The 18,944-nt window shown below is 39.6% G+C and overlaps 2 protein-coding genes across 4 annotated transcripts in view; one reads left to right on the plus strand and one right to left on the minus strand.

Moving 5' to 3' along the window:
* Positions 1-18,944, plus strand: part of LOC120448290 (ras guanine nucleotide exchange factor B) — a 40,830-nt gene that overhangs the window by 8,007 nt on the left and 13,879 nt on the right. For 2 of the 3 annotated variants that reach the window (XM_039630226.1, XM_039630227.1), the window contains exon 2: positions 5,860-6,285. In XM_039630226.1, the coding sequence (XP_039486160.1) occupies positions 5,860-6,285 (426 nt within the window). Of the gene's footprint in view, positions 1-5,660; positions 5,740-5,859; positions 6,286-18,944 lie in introns of those variants that run through there. The other variant, XM_039630228.1, reaches the window with a different exon arrangement.
* LOC120448292 lies at positions 3,627-4,713 on the minus strand. The gene is made up of 5 exons (XM_039630230.2): positions 4,592-4,713; positions 4,496-4,540; positions 4,377-4,427; positions 4,219-4,269; positions 3,627-4,150 (listed from the first exon to the last, which is right to left on the minus strand). Exons 1-5 carry the CDS (start codon positions 4,661-4,663, stop codon positions 3,692-3,694), a joined length of 678 nt encoding a protein of 225 aa, XP_039486164.1. The 5' UTR covers positions 4,664-4,713; the 3' UTR covers positions 3,627-3,691.

The raw sequence follows: 18,944 nt of genomic DNA on the forward strand, positions 1-18,944 counted from the left end.
CTATAGACCAACTATATGCACATATCTACTAACTATAGTATATACACAGACTTTTCCTAAAGCTACAAGATCCTGATTAAACAGCAAACGGAATCATAAATTTAAAATGAAGGTGTCGTGGTAAATCGCTCTGCAAATTGAAAAAGAACACTAAGCGATTGCGGAGCATTCTATAAATATGATATTGAATGGTTTGCCACTGCAACCATTATCCTAATTACACAGCCACACACCCAACTAGGACCACTGTCGCCTCGTTACACACACACACAGCAGATACATCCATACTCATACCGAGGAAGTCATAGAGAACTTTCAGTTGACTGAAAAATATGACGACAAGTTGACGCAACTCGGCGAACTGTCAGGCCAAGATGAGGCATTTTTCCAGCTGAGGGATTTCGCTTCTCCCGATGCCACAACCCAGAACCCAGAACTCAGAGCCCAGACTTCTCGTTTATTCGTGTTCCTTCAGCTGTCAGTCGGTGCACATCGCTTCCGCCGCTTAAGGACACTTGGAAAAATAATGTAGAAATAAATGTCTATAGAATCATACTAGATATAATTTTACTTTGAGAAATCAAGTATTGAGTATTTGAAATCACTTATAATGTTGTTGAAAAGAAGAAAAGAATGAGTTTAAGCTGTAAATTTTATTGTTGCATACGCATATGCTTTAAATTATCAATATTATGATTTAAAAAGTGTTCATTACTTAAGTGGAAATTTTCCTCCATGTGCCTAGGCTCATTATTTGAAGTCAAGTTTCTTCGACTGCAGGACATCCATGAATAGAAAGGGCGGCTGGAGAGTCGAAGTGAACGAGATTGGGTGGGAAAACTGGGGAACGTCACGTATGTTTTTGTGCCCAAGCATTCGCATAAACATTCCTCGTCGGGATCTCGAGTTGCCCCGGCTCCATTTCTCGCATTTCCTCCTCGCGTTCTCGCATCCTGCATCCTCGTATCCTGACTTCACATCCAGGACATTGGCATTGACAGGCTCGCGTCGCTTTGCGTTAAATGTCAGTGGTGCTACTGGCCCCAGTTTTATTTCCTTTGCGCTGGGGGTCACGGCAATTGACCTTCCATTCATCATCCAACGAGGTTGTTTGCCCAAGCACTCTTGTGTGCGTTTCCCGCTGGGAAGGCAGTTCCGCTGCCCATTGATGTTTACCGCATTTGTTTATCGATTGAACCGGGAAAAAGTCGCGAGTTTTGGGTTACTGAAACAACATGCTCGAAATCGAGGTGGCCGGGGCCTTTGGGTAATCTGTAATTATCCCCTCAAATGAGGCTGAACAGTAAAGTTAGTTCATGAAGCAGAGGAAATACACAATTTAAGGTTCTAAGGGTGCCAAAAAGTATTTGCCTTTAAAATATAAAGCATACTTTTATCCACCCTTTTTTATGCGAATTCAAGGTTGCAGGGAATGATATCAGTGATTTATAAAATTACATACATTTTTAATTAGAAATCCCTGCCTACTCATCACCATTCAATGTGTTTTGAAGTGAGCCCCGCACTTTGTAATGATGCGAATTATTCCTCTGTTGCAAGTCTAAGTTGGAGTCCACACTTCCGGTTCGTACATCCTTGTAAGTCCTTGTGTGGGTAAGGAAGAAAATGAAGGGGAAAATGAGCAACCGAATAACTGTAAATAAGCAGTGAAGGAATGTGGCAACATCCTCGGTAAGACTGATAAGAAATTCTCCCGCGTTTTCCTGTTGCGTTTTTATTTTTTCGGCACAAAGGCAACAAATGAAAGACAAAAATGCTTGTGTAATGAAAGACTTGAGCAACATAATAAATAATGATGACAGGGACACCGAACTCCCCATTTTGTTTTTTTTTTCTTTTGCCATTTTCTCAAGCTCTCCTTATTACTTTCTGGGTTTTCCAATGCACTACTCCAAGCAGAAGAAGGATGACAATTAGAAAAGGCTCTTCGGTGAGTCATCAGCGTGCGTGGGAAAACTCGACGAGCTGCTTTTCCTTTCTTCGAGCTCTACGTTAACTGTGAAAAATGAGCAGCTAAAGGATTGAAGTGAGTTTCAAGAAACAAAAAGGAGTACTTGAATCAACTTTTATAGCTCGAATCTGACATAAAGTTGAAATAAGTTGGTACAAGCGGGTTTTGTGCTCTGGTTCAGAATTAAGAGCACTCAAATGACTTTAGAACTATGTGATTATAACAAATTATAAACGCATTTCCTTTGCTATCTTAAATTTATAGCTAATTAATTCATTGGAGATCATCCATCATTTATATTGCGACATTAAATTGTCACTTTGGTTTACTGATAGTAAAATAGGTGCCAAATGCGATTTTAACCGAACAAGATACTTTTTATTGCCATAAAACGTGAAAAAAACTATAAACCAGCCAATTTTTCATTTTACAACTTAATCCTTAATAATCAATTAAAAATTATTAACAAAATGAAAAAAATAACAGATAATTGCCCCATTTAGGCCCCAAAAACACAACTTCATTTAGCTTGTTAAGTTATTTGTGTACATCAAAGCAAAAAGCATTTAATAAATAATTGAACAACAGGCCGCTAGCAAAAAACCTAACATAAATGTGGGTTAAAAACAGAAAAAAGTGAAAACACGAAAAAGGTTTTAATGACCAAAGGCAAACAAATCGTAGAGGGAAAACAAGTACATATCATATGCCGGGAAATGTGTGTAGGATGTATAAATGTATGTACCTAAACTGAACCGGAAACTCACACATGTGGAGGCGAAAAGCAAACTTTTGAGCCAACTCTTCATCAACTTGGCATCTAAAAACACCCCGACGGCACTTTAACCGGTTCCATTTTAATTGTTACCGCCTTCTTCCGCCCGGCAAATGCTTTCCAAATTAATTAATAGCATTGTCTGTCTTTGGCAATTTGCCACGCCCACACACACAAACTATAAATTGAATTTTCTTATGCGTTGCTGGCAGAAATGGAGTGCGAAGAAAAATTATTTGGCTCGAGCTGGAAAATGTGGGAAAAATCGAAAAGGGGCCAGCTCAGCGAAGAAGTGGAAGCCAAGCAACTGGCACACAGGCCGAAAATCCTTTTTTAATTAAATTTTCTGTACATTTTGCAGTTTTTAGGTTTGAGCCCAAGCGACAGGCGACATTCGACTTTCCCTCGCCAATTCATGTCGCTCGTCGTATGTGACGAAAGGAAAACTCATGCGGTTTTCCAACGCTTTCAAGGAGTCCAAAGGAGTAAGCAAAGACAAAGTTTCCACTGGCGACATTCTGGCTGCAACTCCTTCTCGTTTTTGTGTCAAGTTAATCCAATTAGTTGTTTGCCAACGTAGTTTGCACTTTGATTCCCGGCCATCTGCGTCGCGACTCACAACTAAACTCCCCAACTAAATTCCCCAACTTAATTGGACAAACCGAAGATGGATGAGTACTCGTATTGATATTGATAACCGCGTTATGGATTAGGAGAGGTCGTGACTTTAATACAAAGAAAGGGAAGAGTACTCAGTACTCTGCTAACTTGGCGAATAAATGTCTTCTTTTCAATTTTTGCAAGTTGAAATTAACTAAGTAACTCTACAAAACATTGTTCATTATTTCAATTTGAGTGTTCTCTATTACTATTACACTTTATTCAACATTTGATACACTCAGTTGTAATAATAATTATAAATAAATATTAGATTGCTGATTCTGCTAGTAATAATAATCGTCATAATTGTAATCATTGGTTTTGCAAATTTCTTTGCTTTGAAGTAAAGCTGATGATTTTCCTTCATTCGAAAGTGTTTTGGCATTCTTAAGAGTTTCTCTTTGTTTCAAGTAAAATTTCGAGCAACGACTATTCGGTTCTTGGGTAGGCAGTATATTATTAAGGGCCTCTATGCGCTGATCAATTTGTTTTTCAAGTGAAATACGTTGTCCATTATACGTATTAAAATTAATTTTTGCGTTTATCTTGGCTTCCAACTGATCCTTGTTCCATTTTACAGCCTTGCGTATGAGGTCGAGATTTTCTGTAAATTCCGAATTACCCATGCATTCACGCTCATATTTAGTTAGAATATTTTCAAGATCAGCGGTTATTGACTTATCGAGTGCAGCTAAGGGTTCCAGTGTAGTTTCATTAGTTTTCAGATCGACTGGGGATGTCACCTAAAAGATATATGTATTTTTTGTTTACCATAAATTACTATTTTGGGAAAGGGATTCCTATATTTTACCTTTCCTGTCGCTGAGGTGGTGGTGCTTACACTGCTGGGAGAAGACTCGCTCTGTAAAAAATCAATTAGTTTTGATTCGTTTTGTTTACCATAAATTACTATTTTCGAAAAGGGATTTCGCATTCTTTAATGCGTTTTTAAAGATGCATATATTTTACCTTTGCTGTCGTTGAGGTGGTGGTGCTTTCACTGCTGGGAGAATACTCACTCTGTAAAAAGTCAATTATTTTACTAAGTCAGAAATTATTATTTTGGGAAAGGGATTCCTATATTTTACCTTTGCAGTCGTTGTGGTGGTGGTGCTACTACCATTAAGCTGCCTCTGTAAAAAATCAATTAGTTTTGTTTCCTCTAAAGATTTTAAATATTTAACCGGAGAAATGATCACGCCTCCCATTGCTCCAAAAATTATTCCCAGTGTAATTAGGCTCCAAATCCAAACCATCTTGTATAGAAACTTCTGTAACCACAATGGTTCTACAATGGTTTTCGAACTTACCACCGCGTTTTTATAGTTTTGACTGTGGCTTGTAATTCTAATTAAGATAAAGGAAATAGAAAATTCTTCAAGGCTTGTCAGTTAAATATTTGTGTGTCTTATCTCCAGGAAAACATGGGTTTATTGACAAAACGCAATGGGATGGTTATTTTGTTAAATGTCTTTTGTGACTGTCAGTTAAATACTTTCCATATGTTTATGTATTATATTTTGACTAAATTGTTTCACTTTTAACGATAGTTATTTATGTACTGGGAATACAACAAAGTGTTTTTACATTAGTATGTAAATGTGTTGGAACTGATTAAATGCTTATAAAGGCCAAAGCTCTCAGGTATTATCTCTTTTTAGGTTCTCTTCAAATGATCTCTCTTGTTTCATTACACTCTCAATGATTTTTGAATTACTCCCTGCTTGTGTGGCGTATAATCCACATTTACACTGCGCTTATCAGTTGTCAAGAGCTTCAGATCCATGTACTATACGATACGCTACCCTGTGGATTGTGGGGTGTATGGATTTACTGGGTTATTGTGCATTTCCTAAATAAATTATTTGATTTATATGAAAAATTTCCAAACGTATGATCTGTTATTTAGTTTGTTTTATTAATATGAACTATGAAATTGAAATGAAATAACGCTTCTTTTCTTCAAATATTATCACAGCAATTATAATATTTGCAAAGGCATTTTAGAGGGTATCTAACCTTTCACCCTACCTTAACCCACTGATTAATACCTTATCTGCAGCAGATGCTGCACGTTATGGGTTAAGTTCCCCCCGCTCACAAATTCCCCGCCATGACGAGCATTTTTATGACACAGCACGCTCAAAGCTTTATAAAATGAGGTTTTAAAATTAAGCAAAAAAAAGGAAATGAAAAAAATGAAAGAAAATACCGGGAGAGGAGATCCACTGGCAAAATAATGAAGCTGTCCGCAGCATTCTACGGAGTTCGCTGTGTCCGTGCCTTTTCAGTGCGGGTTCTGCAGTCGAAACCGTGTGACACTTTGCGTCCGGTATGCGTTGTTGTTTTTCCATTTGTTGTTTGTTTTTGTTTATTTGGCTCTCCGGAAGCAAAATTAATTACAAAATATTTGCAGCTCATAATTTCATTTTGCGTGCTCACTCAATTGCAGGCGGCCACAGCGGGCAACCCCAAGGCAGCAGAGATATCAACTGCAACAGCAGCAGCAACAGCGACGGCTATAACTGCCACGCCCCCTGCCACCGCCAACGCCCCCACGGCAGCGGAAATTGAGCAGCTGCAACAGGCGCTGATCGAGAAGCAAACGCAGCTATATGCCCTGGAAACGGCCTGTTTGAGGGAAACAGAGCGACAGGTGGAGCTGGAGGATAGTGTGATAGCGTGGCAGGATAAGTACGATCGGCTGTACGAGTCGCACAAGCGGGTTCAAAAGGTCAACCAGAGTCTGGAGGACAAGATGCTCAAGCTGGTGGATCGAAATGCCGGCGAAAGGGCCCAGTTGACCAGCGATGTGGCCACTTTGAGTGTGCGACTCGCCCAGGCAAACTTCAACATCGCCAAGTTGCAGAGGGAAATCGTAAGTACACAAGTTAGTTATATTAAATGTTGAAAGTTATTGAAAAAAAAAAGGTGACAAAGGGGTATGCAACGTACCATAATGTGTTGTATTCTGTTTGTTGTAGTGTTCTCACAGTTTTCTTATCTCTGCGAGAAGACAATGAACCTGTTGGCATTGACATCATTTTCGATGATTGCCGTCAGCTAACGTGAAATTCGGAATTAAAAAAGCTTTTAGTATATAGTTTGTTTCCTTCACAACTTATCAAGAAATTAGTTCTTTAATTTGTTATGCAAAAAACGAAAATAAGAACTCCGTGGTATCCATTATAAAAGTCACTTTTAGCAGCCCAGCTGTTTCTTCCTTCCTTCCGTGACAATTTTCCGATTTCAAAAAAAGTGAGGAAGCCCAAACAGCTTAGAGTGGATTTCCGATTTGGCCAAGACCAAGTCTCGAATATAACAGCTGCCACAACCAGTTGAAGCCCCCAAAAATGCCGCTCCTCCGTCGGATTTCAGTGCAACCAACTAATTGGCCGCCGAAGTTCTAAGAGGAAACACAAACACTTTTAAGTCTGGCTGTGAATTTCGGTTTTTTTTGCCCATATTTTTGATGGCGAGGAAGGTAGACCGCTGGCACTTAAAGCTTTCAGGGGGTTGAAGGGGGTGGTGGTGTTCGCTTAAGGTCTAAACAAATGAAAGGCGGCAAAGCGTTGAAAACTCCGAGTTGCACTTCTACTTACGACAACTTTGCACGCCCCGTTTTGTAGTTTGTTGCGTGGGAAAAACTAGAAAAGTTTTCCAATTCAGTTTTGTTTTTGCCATGCTGCGAAAAATACGAATATATCTGCTGGCAAAAAAAGTTTTCAATTAACGCAAAACAGTAAAAATGGAATGAAGTGAAAGCAGGACGACGAACCATATCGAAGGGGTTGGCCGGGAAACCTTTTAAAGCAAGTGTCCTGTGGATGTCCAACGTGTTTTGGGCGAGGTGTTTGCGCAAAGCGATAGACCATGTTGCACGCAATTAGTGCGACATTGGCCAAAGAGTTGCACTTGGAGAAAATAGCTAGTTAAGTTCAGTGTCTGAAAGTTAGAGTACGTCTTGAAGTTTGAAGGGTTGCCTAAGTAAAAATCAAAAAGTTATTCCCCTTTAACTTTTTAATGTTAGGTACTTTACGATTTCTAGTTTTTTAAGTTCTTCCTTGTGCAACTGAAAATTTTTATTACAGTTTTTTAATTAACTTAGCTTTATTTCAAGCAATATATTTATATATCTTCTTCGCCTGACTTTTGTCTTTTTAGAGAATTTTTGAATAAAAAAGTTGCCTAATTTCTTAAATGACAACATTGCATTTGTGTTAAGTGCAGACAAACAAGTGGCTTGAAATGAGCAGAGTAGAAGCTGAACTGAAATTGAGGAGGTGCTACAGCTGCAACTGCTTTATTAACTTGTTTTTTGCTCGCTTTGTTGTTTGCCCCATCGCTTTTCCGTTGCTGCGTCGAGTGTTTGCGCAAATTAATACTTAAAAAGCATTTCCACCTCTTCAGAAGTTGCGCAGTTTCTGTTACGTTCCGCTTGACTTTGCTTTGTTTTTCCGTTGCTGTTTTTGTGCAGCGTTTTATTTTCGTCCTGGCTGCCACTTTGGAAAACCCTTTTTTTTGTATTTCTCAAGGAGGCGCCTGCAAGTATGCAATGCTTTTTAAGCGGTTTTTGGACCCGCTTCTCAAGGATCCAATGATGTTTTCAAGCGGTTTTGTCACACACACACAAGTGCAGGGACCTGCATTTTGATGGCAATGCATTTTATTGGTGATCAAAAATAATTGAGCTATTGTTTCGAGTATGCTGAATTTGCTGACAAATTTTTAAGGGTTGAGAGCTTAAAGTCTTACGTTTATTCTTGGTATGAAATATATGTATGTGTTGGATCTTTTAAACAAGACTGCGATAACTCAAAATGAAAAACCGCACTACGTATACTTAATATTCTCCTCCTCTTCCCTGAAAACCCCCTTTAAATACTTACATTTTTTCAGTCGAAAGTTATAAAGTTTGTGCTTAAGTTAGGGTACTTTAGCCTTCATAATTCCCCGTTTCCAGATCATTTTTCATTTGCCATTTTTTCGCCGTCTGTTTGCTTGCAAGTCTACGAATTTTCGAAGTGAACGAATCAGACGAGACAGAAATGTAGATAGGGAGTTTTCGGTGGTGCAGTCTGGGATGAGGAGTTTGGAGTGAGGAGTATGGAGTGTGGAGTATGGAGCGTGGAAACAACAATGTCAATAACCTCTTTGCCAGTTTTCGTTCAGTTCAGCAGTTGGGCCAGCGTTCTCTTCCTGTCACTTCCTTCGCATTCCGGATTCCGGCTGATAAAAAATCAGCACTTGGTCATGGACTGTCGCTGCGTCACGTGCCTGACTGCGGATCTCCCGATGCCATTTACCTTCTGGCTACCTACGTTCCTGGTTCCCCAATCCGCCCCTTTGTCCCCCCCCCATCTGTTTTGGCCATGGTTCGTTAATCTGACAGTGGCTTTTTGCATGATAGCTCGGCATTTCCGTTGCAAAACACTTAGTCGCATACTCGCCCGATGCTTCAGTTTGAGCTCATGGTCCTGGTGTCCCCCATTCAGAGCACATCGCAAAGTTGCCTTCCCTGGATGTGTCCTGTAATCCTCCCAGGGCCATCATGCTTCATTGTTGTTGCCTGTTATTATTGTTTACCGCTCTTACGGGAAAATGCTGGCTGAAGAGCTCGAAACACAGGGCATTACAGAGGAAGAAATAGACAAATTGTGTTATGATATTATCTCTCACGGTCATTAATTTCATGGCCAGTTATCGATGCTACTTGATGGCTGTGGGGAATAGTTGTATGCTAATTCAATATATCGAAGTTTGATAAACAAAAAGTTGTATTTTGTCAACTAATTAATAAACGAGTTAGATTGTTTTGAAACTTTAAGTTTTGTGTGCAGCTTAAAATGCTTTTAGAGTAACTTAATCTAAAGTTAACGATTTAAATGATGCAATGATGCTTTTAGAGTAACTTAATCTAAAGTTAACGATTTAAATGTTGCAGTGATGCTTTTAAAGAAATTTAATATAAATATGACGATTTAAATGTTGCAATGATAGGGATTTAAATTGTGTGGCACTCTGAATTTAATGTTGCATACTTTACGACACCATTGATTTACTTTATGCTAGTCTAGCTTTATTTATTACTGTGTACTCCATATTGCGCTGCTTCCGTTTATGCTTTTAAACCTGGCCCCTTCTGCTTTTAAATGACTGCCATCCTGGCTCATTCTGCGGCTTCGTTCGAATATTTTAAATCGAATGCCAGAAGGAGGCAGACACCCAGGACAAAAAAAACAACGACAACAACAACACCATCGTTAGCCACGCCCTCCTTTTGTAATTCCCACTTGCATTAAATGCCGAGCAAATGTAAATATGCTCAGGGGCTGTCAACGTCCCTTTTGCTTCCGCAGTGTCCCAATGCGTTGCAACTGGAGCAGATAAAATGCAGCAGGACTTCACGTGGCGGTCTATGTGAACCGATTCCCAATTCCCGCCGGCACCATCCAACATCTCTGCGTTCCGGGCTCTCAATGCCCATCCAGTCCTATCCCCCGTTCCACAATAGCATACCTCTCATTCCACTTTTCCATCGCTGGTTTTCCCTGCTTGGTAATGACGCGCTTGTGGTTTGCCTTCTGGTCTGGCTGCTCTGGTTGCTCTGGATGCTCCTGGGCTCCTGTGCGCTGTTCCTGTTCCTGGACCTCTGGCAAACGTGTGTGTAATTAATGGGTTTCACCTAAGACACAGTGAGAAATTGGAATGGCAAGTTTACTCATGAAAATAAAGAAAGCTGGGCGCTATTTGTCAGAATATCAGAAGCCTTGTTGTTTCATTATTACTTGTGAACCAAGCTCAGTAATTAATTCAGCTAACCTTAAGTATAGCTGATAGCCAATTTCTTGCAGTGCCTGTCCGCTTTTGCAGGGGATTTGCCCCTGTTGCATGCCCCACTTTGCTGCTCAACAGACCGGTACCGGTGCAACATGGCGTATGAGCGATTGTATTGTAGGCCTTGTTTATCGGCTGATAAGCTGGGCCCAAGAAAGTATGTATTGTCTAGCAAACACGTTTTTCTCCTAGTCAGCTCCTCAGCTTCCCTTTGCAGCTTTTGTGGGCGAGTGCGCTTAATTCCTTAAAAGTTATTTACATATTTGCCTAATGTGGCATCCCCACTAAGCACTCAGCCAGCTAGCCGGCTTAGGTGGGTGTGTGGTGTAGTGGTTGGGTGGTTGGGTGGTTGGGTGGTTGGGTGGTTGGTGATTTTTGTGGTTAAGTGTGTTGAGTTGGCTGCCGTTTGGCATGCCAGTTGGTTAGTGGGCTTCTTGGGTTGATGGGCCCTGTTAAAATTGCTTTTTGGGCCCAAAAACCCAATCTGTCTGTGATTTAACCGACAATAAGCCGAATCAAATAATAGAAATTCCGTAGTGATTAAATTATCAAATGCTGTAAGTGGGCTCTCGAGTTGCTAATGAGACAGGGCAGGCATCGCATCGAGTTGTTTAATGAAATTTTGCAGAAGATTAAGCCAGATGGTTGAGAAAATAAATGAGCGAAACAGCGAAGCTTATTAAATATTCAAGTAGGATTTTGGATAGCTTATATTCTGTGATATGAATTTATATGCACTTTGAATAATTTAATTTGAAAATGCTTTTAATTTAAACGCAGATTCAGTCTCTGTAATATTGCTATTCTAGCCCAACGTGCACTGAATTTTAATTAAATGCACAAACAAATTGTTATTTTTTCTATGCGCAAACATTTGGATTTTTCAACAAACTGGAACACAAACCATTGTTATTTCCCATAAAACGTTCAGTTTTAATTTCACAAAATCCATAGAAATATTCCGCCCTTTTGGCTGTGAAACACTTGATCCCCAACCGGCACTGTCATAAAGAATATGCGAAAATCCGGCATTCAATCAACGGGCATCGTCGCCTCTATAAATCCCACGTGCATATCCCCTATAATACCCATAACTATACGTTATCTGCGAGTGAAGGCAAAAGTAAACAATTCGGAATTCCTTTCCACTTCATCCAGTTCTGGCCATGCCCAATGTCCATGTCCGCAAACATTTTCCAGTTCGTTTTGCGTGTTCGGTTCGGTCTTTTTTAATTTCCCCGCACAAACAATGGAAACGGTTCCGGGTGCATGTGAAATGAAGCAAAACAACGACAGTGGCAGTAGCAACACGACCGGAAAATATGCGGCCAAAATGCACGTAGACGAGCGTAGAGCAAAATCGTAAACCGTAAAACACACGGAAACACACGAAAACTGAATGTTGAACCGCTCGAAAACGGAAAAAACACGGCCAAAAAATGGAAGTTGGGGAGAAAAAAAGACTGTTTCATATTACAGCAATAACAGTGCGGAAAAATCAGAGCCGAGTTTTCAGTCATGATACGAATCCATTTTGCCTTTGGTTTTGGGCCACATAAAACCTAAATGCTACAAAAAAAAAAGCGTATAAGCGGTGGGCAGAAATTACCCAGGTTACACAGGTGCAAAAAGCTGAAGTTTGGCCAAAAAATGGTGAATTGGATGGGGTGGTGGACAAAAAAAAGGGAAAAAGATAGAAAGGAAGTCATAGACACACACTAAATAGCCAAGGCAACTGGCCAGGATGTGCAGGTTTACATTCTACCAAACTTTTCGGGCTATAAATGTCTATTCGGGCGAAGAAAGCAGGCAAACGGATCCGGCCATATATACACCTAGCCAAAAAACCCGACAAAGTAAGTGGGTGTTGGTGGATAGGTAAATTGACTGATACCTCCATGCAGATGGATGGTTTCGAGAAATTGCACTGGTAGGTGAAAGGATATATAGATCAGCAGGCAGATTAATAGATTCCCAGGTGGATTGATGGCCAAAGAAGTTGGGAAATTAAAGAACAGCTAGTGCATTCATTTTGGAATCTATCTAGAAAGGTAGATTACCTTTCTATATCTACAATAAATTTCAAAACATTTATAGCTAGGTATTCAAGCCTACCTCTAATTATAAACGTTTGCCCAACACAAACGCTTGAGTTGAACTTCCTTGCGCCAAAAATAAATGTTTATAATTGCTGAAATATAAGATAAAATATACATACACAAGCCCAAGAGAAGCGTAAAATCTCTTTCTCATGCCATTTTCCCTATTTCTGCCCTTGCCACCCAGTTTCCTTGGCCATTTAAGTGGCAGACTGTTGCTCGTGCGCCGCGTTTTTGGCCCAAATGGCGGCCTTTTATTTCGAGCCCTTGCAACAAATCGATATTTTAAGCATTTTAATGTCTGCGCCAAACGCAAAACTTTGGCGCCAAGTTCCGAGTTCCTTTTTACGTGCCCGGGGTTGAGTGTCCGTGTCCGAAGCCATGTCCATGTCCGTGCTTGTGGCGCCATCTATATATACTTAAGTACACTGGCAAAAATTCTACCCAAAAAAAAAAAGGATAATTATCAGGTGTGAAATATTACAGCTGCAAGGAAATTACACAGAAAATTGTTGAATAAAAATCAATCTTCACTAATGTACAATAAACTAATTTTGCGTAAGTAACAATTGATTTTTTCCAGTCCAATTTCATAGCTGTTTTAGCCTTAATTGAGGTTCAACCCTAGTGCCGACTACATGTGCAGTTCATATTTTTTATGCAATTAGCCTTAATTCGGTGAATCAATCATGATAGCCGCTTTACTTACTTTGCCCCAACTTTGGTCTCTCATTTATTTTTAGTGGCCGGAATTCACATTTTAACCCTCTATCGCCATCGGGGGTGCTATATTTAGTTCTACACATTCTCCTCACATGTGTGTGTGTGTCTCCATGTGCAGGAGCTTTAGTTTTGAGAGCAAATTCAGCTGAAGTGGGTTGATTTTGAACGGTGGTTGGATTTGCATGCCAAAAGCAGAAAATGCTCAAGTGGCTGGATAGATAAATGAATGTGGCAGGTAGAGGGAAAACGCTCAAGTATACTTTACATAAATGTGGCCAATTCTAGAGCTCAAGATGTTGACGAACGCTTATCGAAATCAGTAGAAGCATCTGATAAAAGCCAATTAGAAAGGCTATCAACCGGTTTCTAAACCGTAATTGAACAAGTGCGCTTCTATTAAACAGTCCAGGGAAATTGTATCCGATACTTTGGCCAAAGAGTTCAGAAACAGCAAGTATTGGAAGAGATCCAGATTCCAGAAATGTAATTTGTTTAAGGAGCTATGAAGTTGGCAGTTACATTTTGTGCCAGTTTTGACCCCACCTGTGCACAGATCTGCAATTCTCTCATAAACTTTTAAACTTGTTGAAACTATTTCAAAGGCACTAGCCCTTCCAAAAAGCATGGCATATATTTTTATTATTTCTATAACAACAGCACACACTCGCTTTACAATGAAATCTGCAAATCTGCACAATGCAAGGCGCCCAAATTGTTGGATGTAAAATCTGTTAGGCAAACAAAATACCAAAATGAAAAATGGCCAAATCAAAAGCTGCAAATACAAATGCATATATGTATGTACATATGCATATACTCGTATATCAGTGCATGTGCAGCGTAGTTCCTGGAATTACATGCAACTTTCATGTTCGCCCACTCTGCCACCCATTGCCACATGTGTCTGAGTTCCTGAGGGGGAGGAGGAGGGGGTGGGAGGGGGTTTACGACCGGCTTGGAGTTATGCAATTTTCATTCCAAACTTTTCCTTCCCCGGCGCCCAGTGCTCAGCCATTAATGGCAGCGCCAGTGTGGCCATGTGCACAAATGAGTTTTCGGTGCGGACCATTAGTTGGCAGCTTTTTAATTTGCTCGCTTCCTGGAGTGCGGCGATTAAAGCCAAGTGTCAACTGGCGTTTGTTTAGCTCTTTTTTGCTGATTGTCCCTCAAATTGGATGACAAAACTAGTCCATGGCGGAGGCAAGAAATTTACAATAAACTGCAGAGAAAATGTTTTTCTTTCAGCAAACTTTTCAGGAATATGCGAACCATGCTTTGTAGTTAAAGAAAATAATTCAATTAAAGCCGCAATTTCTGTAATGTGGCCAAAGTGCTTTGTAGTTCTGTAAGATTTATTCATACACTTTATTCCTATGTTATGGCAAAAAGTGACTTTTATTATATGCTTGTAATCGTCGCAAACTTTAGTGCGAACATCTATTGAAAACTTGAAGTCCAACTTAGCAGATCTCAAACGAAAGCACAATAGATCTTTAGGCGGATTGGAGTTTTCCCATTAGCATGGCCCCAGCCCCGACCATTTGTCAAATCCGAGGCGTACTATTTGCCATCTAACTACCGTGGAATGGGGGTCTGGACCCGGTGGGTTGGGCTGCTCGGGATTTGGATTTGGATCCAAGAAGTGGTAGTCTTGTGTCCCTGCACTTGATGTATGCATATCGAATTGCCCTTACCGAACTGTGAAAGGAAACTTCTCTCTGGCTGCGGCACGCAAATCAGCAATATATCATTGTGTCTGCCGCTGTAGCCGTGCTCCACTGTAGCCGTCTCTTTCACAACGGCAGAGGCTGACTCTTTCCCTTTTGTTCTACGCCAAGAGAAGGCTTAAGTGGCATGCAAAAAATTCGCAACGTCTGTTCATCAGTCAGTCAGTCAGAAGGCAAAAGCCAAGTGCTGCATTACGGTGGAAGTTTCCCTTGGGTTTTTATTCCTTTAGCAGCTAACCCCTCTCCGTTTTTATCACTTTTGTTGTCTTTTAGTTTCTGATTAGTTTCCTTTGGCTTCGTGGGGTTATTTATTATCTGGCGCAAAGTGTGGCAATCATTTACATAAATCAATCTTGATGGCCTCCGTAGAATGTCCAAGCGGGCTAAAGTGCCAGTACCTGTGCACTTCAAGAATTAGTTGTGCAGTTTAGGAACGGGTTTAACCCTTTTAAAGACAAATTTCCAAGAAATTACATTTATTATGCTGACTGAAGGACATTTTTAAGAAAAGTATTTCAAGTTATTTTATTGTCTTTATGTACATTTTAGACAAATGAGTTTTTGCTTTGAATTAAGCTTACTTTAGGACATTTCTTACGAAAGTACCTAAAGCTATTTAATTTTTTTATGCAGCGAGAATCTCTGCAAAGCCGTGCACTTTATACCAAAGAGTTTTTTCTATCCCTTAAGTAATTGGAATTTATTAAAAATCTCTACATTTTCTTTCTTTGTTTTTGGTCGGTTTCTTTCATTTCAAACTTAATCTGCAATCTTCTTTGCATTTCGCTTGTTCGATTCAATGTAAGCGGATTTGTTTTTAAAATAATGTTATTCGGTTTTATTTCGCAATCCCACTTATCCTTTATGCATTTACAACCATTGAGAGACGAACATTGCGCATACGCCACGTTGCACGTGCGTGTTGTAAAACAGTTGTTCGCATTTTTTGCCGATTTTGCCCGTATTTCTGGGCTTCCGTTCAAGTCATAAAACTTGTGCAACTGCAGAAGGTAGGAAACAAATATCCAGCTTAACTTTGTTGTTTAGTGTAAAAGCTTTACAACTCGCTGTTGTTGTACGTTTGGTATTTGTTGGTTGTTCGGTTGCCTCTACTTTTACTTTGTGCACATTATCACTTTGCTTGGCTGCTTACCAGGGTGAAAACTTTGTTCGATCTTTTTCCCGCAAAATGTGAAACGTGGAAAACCCCGGGAAAACAAGAAAATTGTGAGCAAATAGTTTGCCTGGCACTTTAAGCACTTTGCCAACACATTTGAAACACCTTTGGTTGGCCTTTTAGCAACAAAATGGCCCCTCTTATATATATATCTATACACATATATTTCATCCCCCATTTTTGAGGCTTCAAAGTTCCAAAACCCCCGAATTTGGGCATTTTTCTGTGTGGTCCCTCGTTTTGGCATAGAATTTTCTCAGCACAAGTGTGTGTGCTATTTCATTTTTGGCCTTTTTTCAAGTGTGCCGGCCTGCTAAATAAATAAATTTGAAATAAATATTAAATAAATAGAGCAGACGACCGACCGGCAGCAATTGAGGCAGTCAGCCAAAAAGAGTTATGAATTTTTGCATAGCTAAGCTGCCTTGGTTTGCCATATTTGCCATAAATCAATAAAGGCTTATATAATATGAAGAAAAATTATTCTAAGAGATTTGTTTATTTACTTGATTCTAACGTTTCTGAATTTTTAAGTTACTTGTTTTAGTATGTAAGCTTCTTTGAGAACATAGAGGTCTATTAAATGCGATGAGATAACTTTACCATTTCGCACATTCATCAAACTGTTGCTGCTGCTCTAACTTTTCGTTTGGAACCCTAACTATTCATTAGTACGATCCGGGTTTCGTACCTTTCCATTTGATTTATGGTTGCTCGTCGACTCACCTACTCACTCACTCACACTCACTCACTCACACTCACTCACTCACACTCACTCACTCACACTCACGCACTCACATTCATCAATTTGGCTAAGTTATTCACGCACGCCTCGAATCCTTTTCAGCCATCTCACCGTAACCAAACACTCCACACTAATTGCAACTGCTTAGCGCAACACTCTGCCTCCATTTCCATCTGCGGATACGCCGAGTTTTCTTTATTGTTTTCCATGCCCAGCATTTTCACGGGGGGTTTTCCACTTCCACTTTTTCCCATTTTTGTTCGACACGCAAATAAATTTTCTTTTCCTGTGCAACGTACGTTTTGAAAGTGAGGAACCAGGAACACAACCACAACAAATCGCATACACAATGTATGGGTGCACAGGAAAAATAATACAAATAAAATAAAGTTAAAAATTCAGACCATTTGCTTTGATGAAAATTAATTTATTCAACATGAACTTTCATTATTATTAGCAAATCTAGGTTTTGAGCTTTACATATTTCCCACTAAAGAATGATTTCTTTATTTAAAGATAGCATTCCCATTTTTTAGCGTGTAAGGCTTACAATTTCGTTTCCAAACCCTGCAACACGTGCACGTATGAATGTAACAATGCGTATACTTAATCCCGAGTTTTCCTTCGGCCTTTGTAATTACAGTGATTCCTTCCATTCTACTTTTGGTATCCTTTTTTTTCGGATTGCCCTTCTGCTCTTGTAAATCATAATTTGTTGTGTTGCTTTCATGGCGCGGTTGCATTGTTTTTGGCATTTGGCGCCAACTGGCTGCATGATGATTCATCGTGATATGTTTTTCCCAGATTTTCCACCCATTTTCCATGAACTCGCTCGCTTGTTCTTTTCAGCTTTTCGAATATTTCGCTAACGCAACGTCGACGGCCTTTTATATTATTATTTTTTTTTGTGTCTGCCGTTCCCTTTGATTTTATATTATTATATTGTGTATTTTTGTTTTTTCGGCTGAAACGCATTTTATGGAAAATCTGTATTTTATCGATCCGTCAATTTAATTTTGACGTGATTCCCGCATGGCCAATGGGTATCTGAATTATTGAGGAGCATATTGATTTGCGCAAATTCAGGATTTAATAAAAGGCTTATAAAAATAAAACAGGGAAATTATTAGAACTTAGAATGGGTTATTATTTATTTTAAAGAAATGCTCATTAGTTATGATGCCAGCAGTAATAGCCTTTTCTAAGCGACTGTTAATCAAGAGACTCATATAAATTAAGCAATTCATTTCGTGTTACCAACTTTCCTCTTAGTCATAATATAGTCGTTGCCATCATCCTCACACTCCGTGCACCTTAACTGATTTTCTTGTGTGTGGTGAATGCTGGAATCCTGGCGAGTGTCCTGCCGTCATGATATCCTGATGTCCTTGGCTGCTGCTGCTGCTGTTGCTTTATGGGCCAGCTGTCAGTTGCGTTTGTCTCCGGGCATTTCAACGCTGTGCCTGTCATGCAAATATATTGTCCTTTTTAATTAAAACACAAGCCTCAAATTAGTGCTCACACACACACATACACCATAACACAAACACACATATACAATTTTCTTGACCCGAAAACCGAAATAAGTTTCTCCCCTTCCAAACAAATTTTTTTAATGAAGTCACTGGGTTGATGATGTTACAATATTTGGATTTTAGATTGAAAGATTTGATGGCCTTTGGGGCTTTCGCTGATGCTCGTTCACGATGATTTTCCACATTTTTCACACTGATTTTTGCCTTTTCTTGCCTGAATTAAGGGGACATTTTTCTTTCATTTATATTTCGCCAGACACACTTCGACCCATATAAGCATTTCTTTCGCCCTCCTTGATGTGTTTCATGTGTAATTTTGCAGTCGCTCATTAAAAATAATTACATCTGCTTTTGGTAAGAAATGGAAAGGAAAAAAAACGTCCTCAACGCAAACCCACAAAAAGAAAATAAAAGGCGGGTAAAAAGAAAAGGCAGAAATTCTGGTTTCTCACTCTGGTATTAACCAGAACTGTTAAGAGAAAATTTAAATAAGTCCTAACCAAACTCGATTTTATACATTTAAGCTATTCACATTTTGTGTACTGAGGCGGGCGAGCTTTAAAATGGTTTTTGTTTTCTATTTTGTGGTCAAAGTTGTGATAAAGATGTCCTTGCACATGGATGTATTTGAATAAATCAACAAAAACACTCGCAAGGACAAAAAGATTAGCTTCATCTTTTCGGGGGTTGACTT

The sequence above is a fragment of the Drosophila santomea genome, chromosome 3L (assembly GCF_016746245.2).
Source record: "Drosophila santomea strain STO CAGO 1482 chromosome 3L, Prin_Dsan_1.1, whole genome shotgun sequence".
Taxonomy (NCBI): domain Eukaryota; kingdom Metazoa; phylum Arthropoda; class Insecta; order Diptera; family Drosophilidae; genus Drosophila; species Drosophila santomea.

Bases quoted from the DNA above. Each gene is read 5' to 3' on its own strand.
- LOC120448292 (XM_039630230.2), bottom strand. From the start codon at position 4,663: ATGGTTTGGATTTGGAGCCTAATTACACTGGGAATAATTTTTGGAGCA. The intron at 4,541-4,591 runs GTTAAATATTTA...GATTTTTTACAG, and splicing joins GAGGCGTGATCATTTCTCCG to AGGCAGCTTAATGGTAGTAG. The intron at 4,428-4,495 runs GTAAAATATAGG...GACTTTTTACAG, and splicing joins CCACCACAACGACTGCAAAG to AGTGAGTATTCTCCCAGCAG.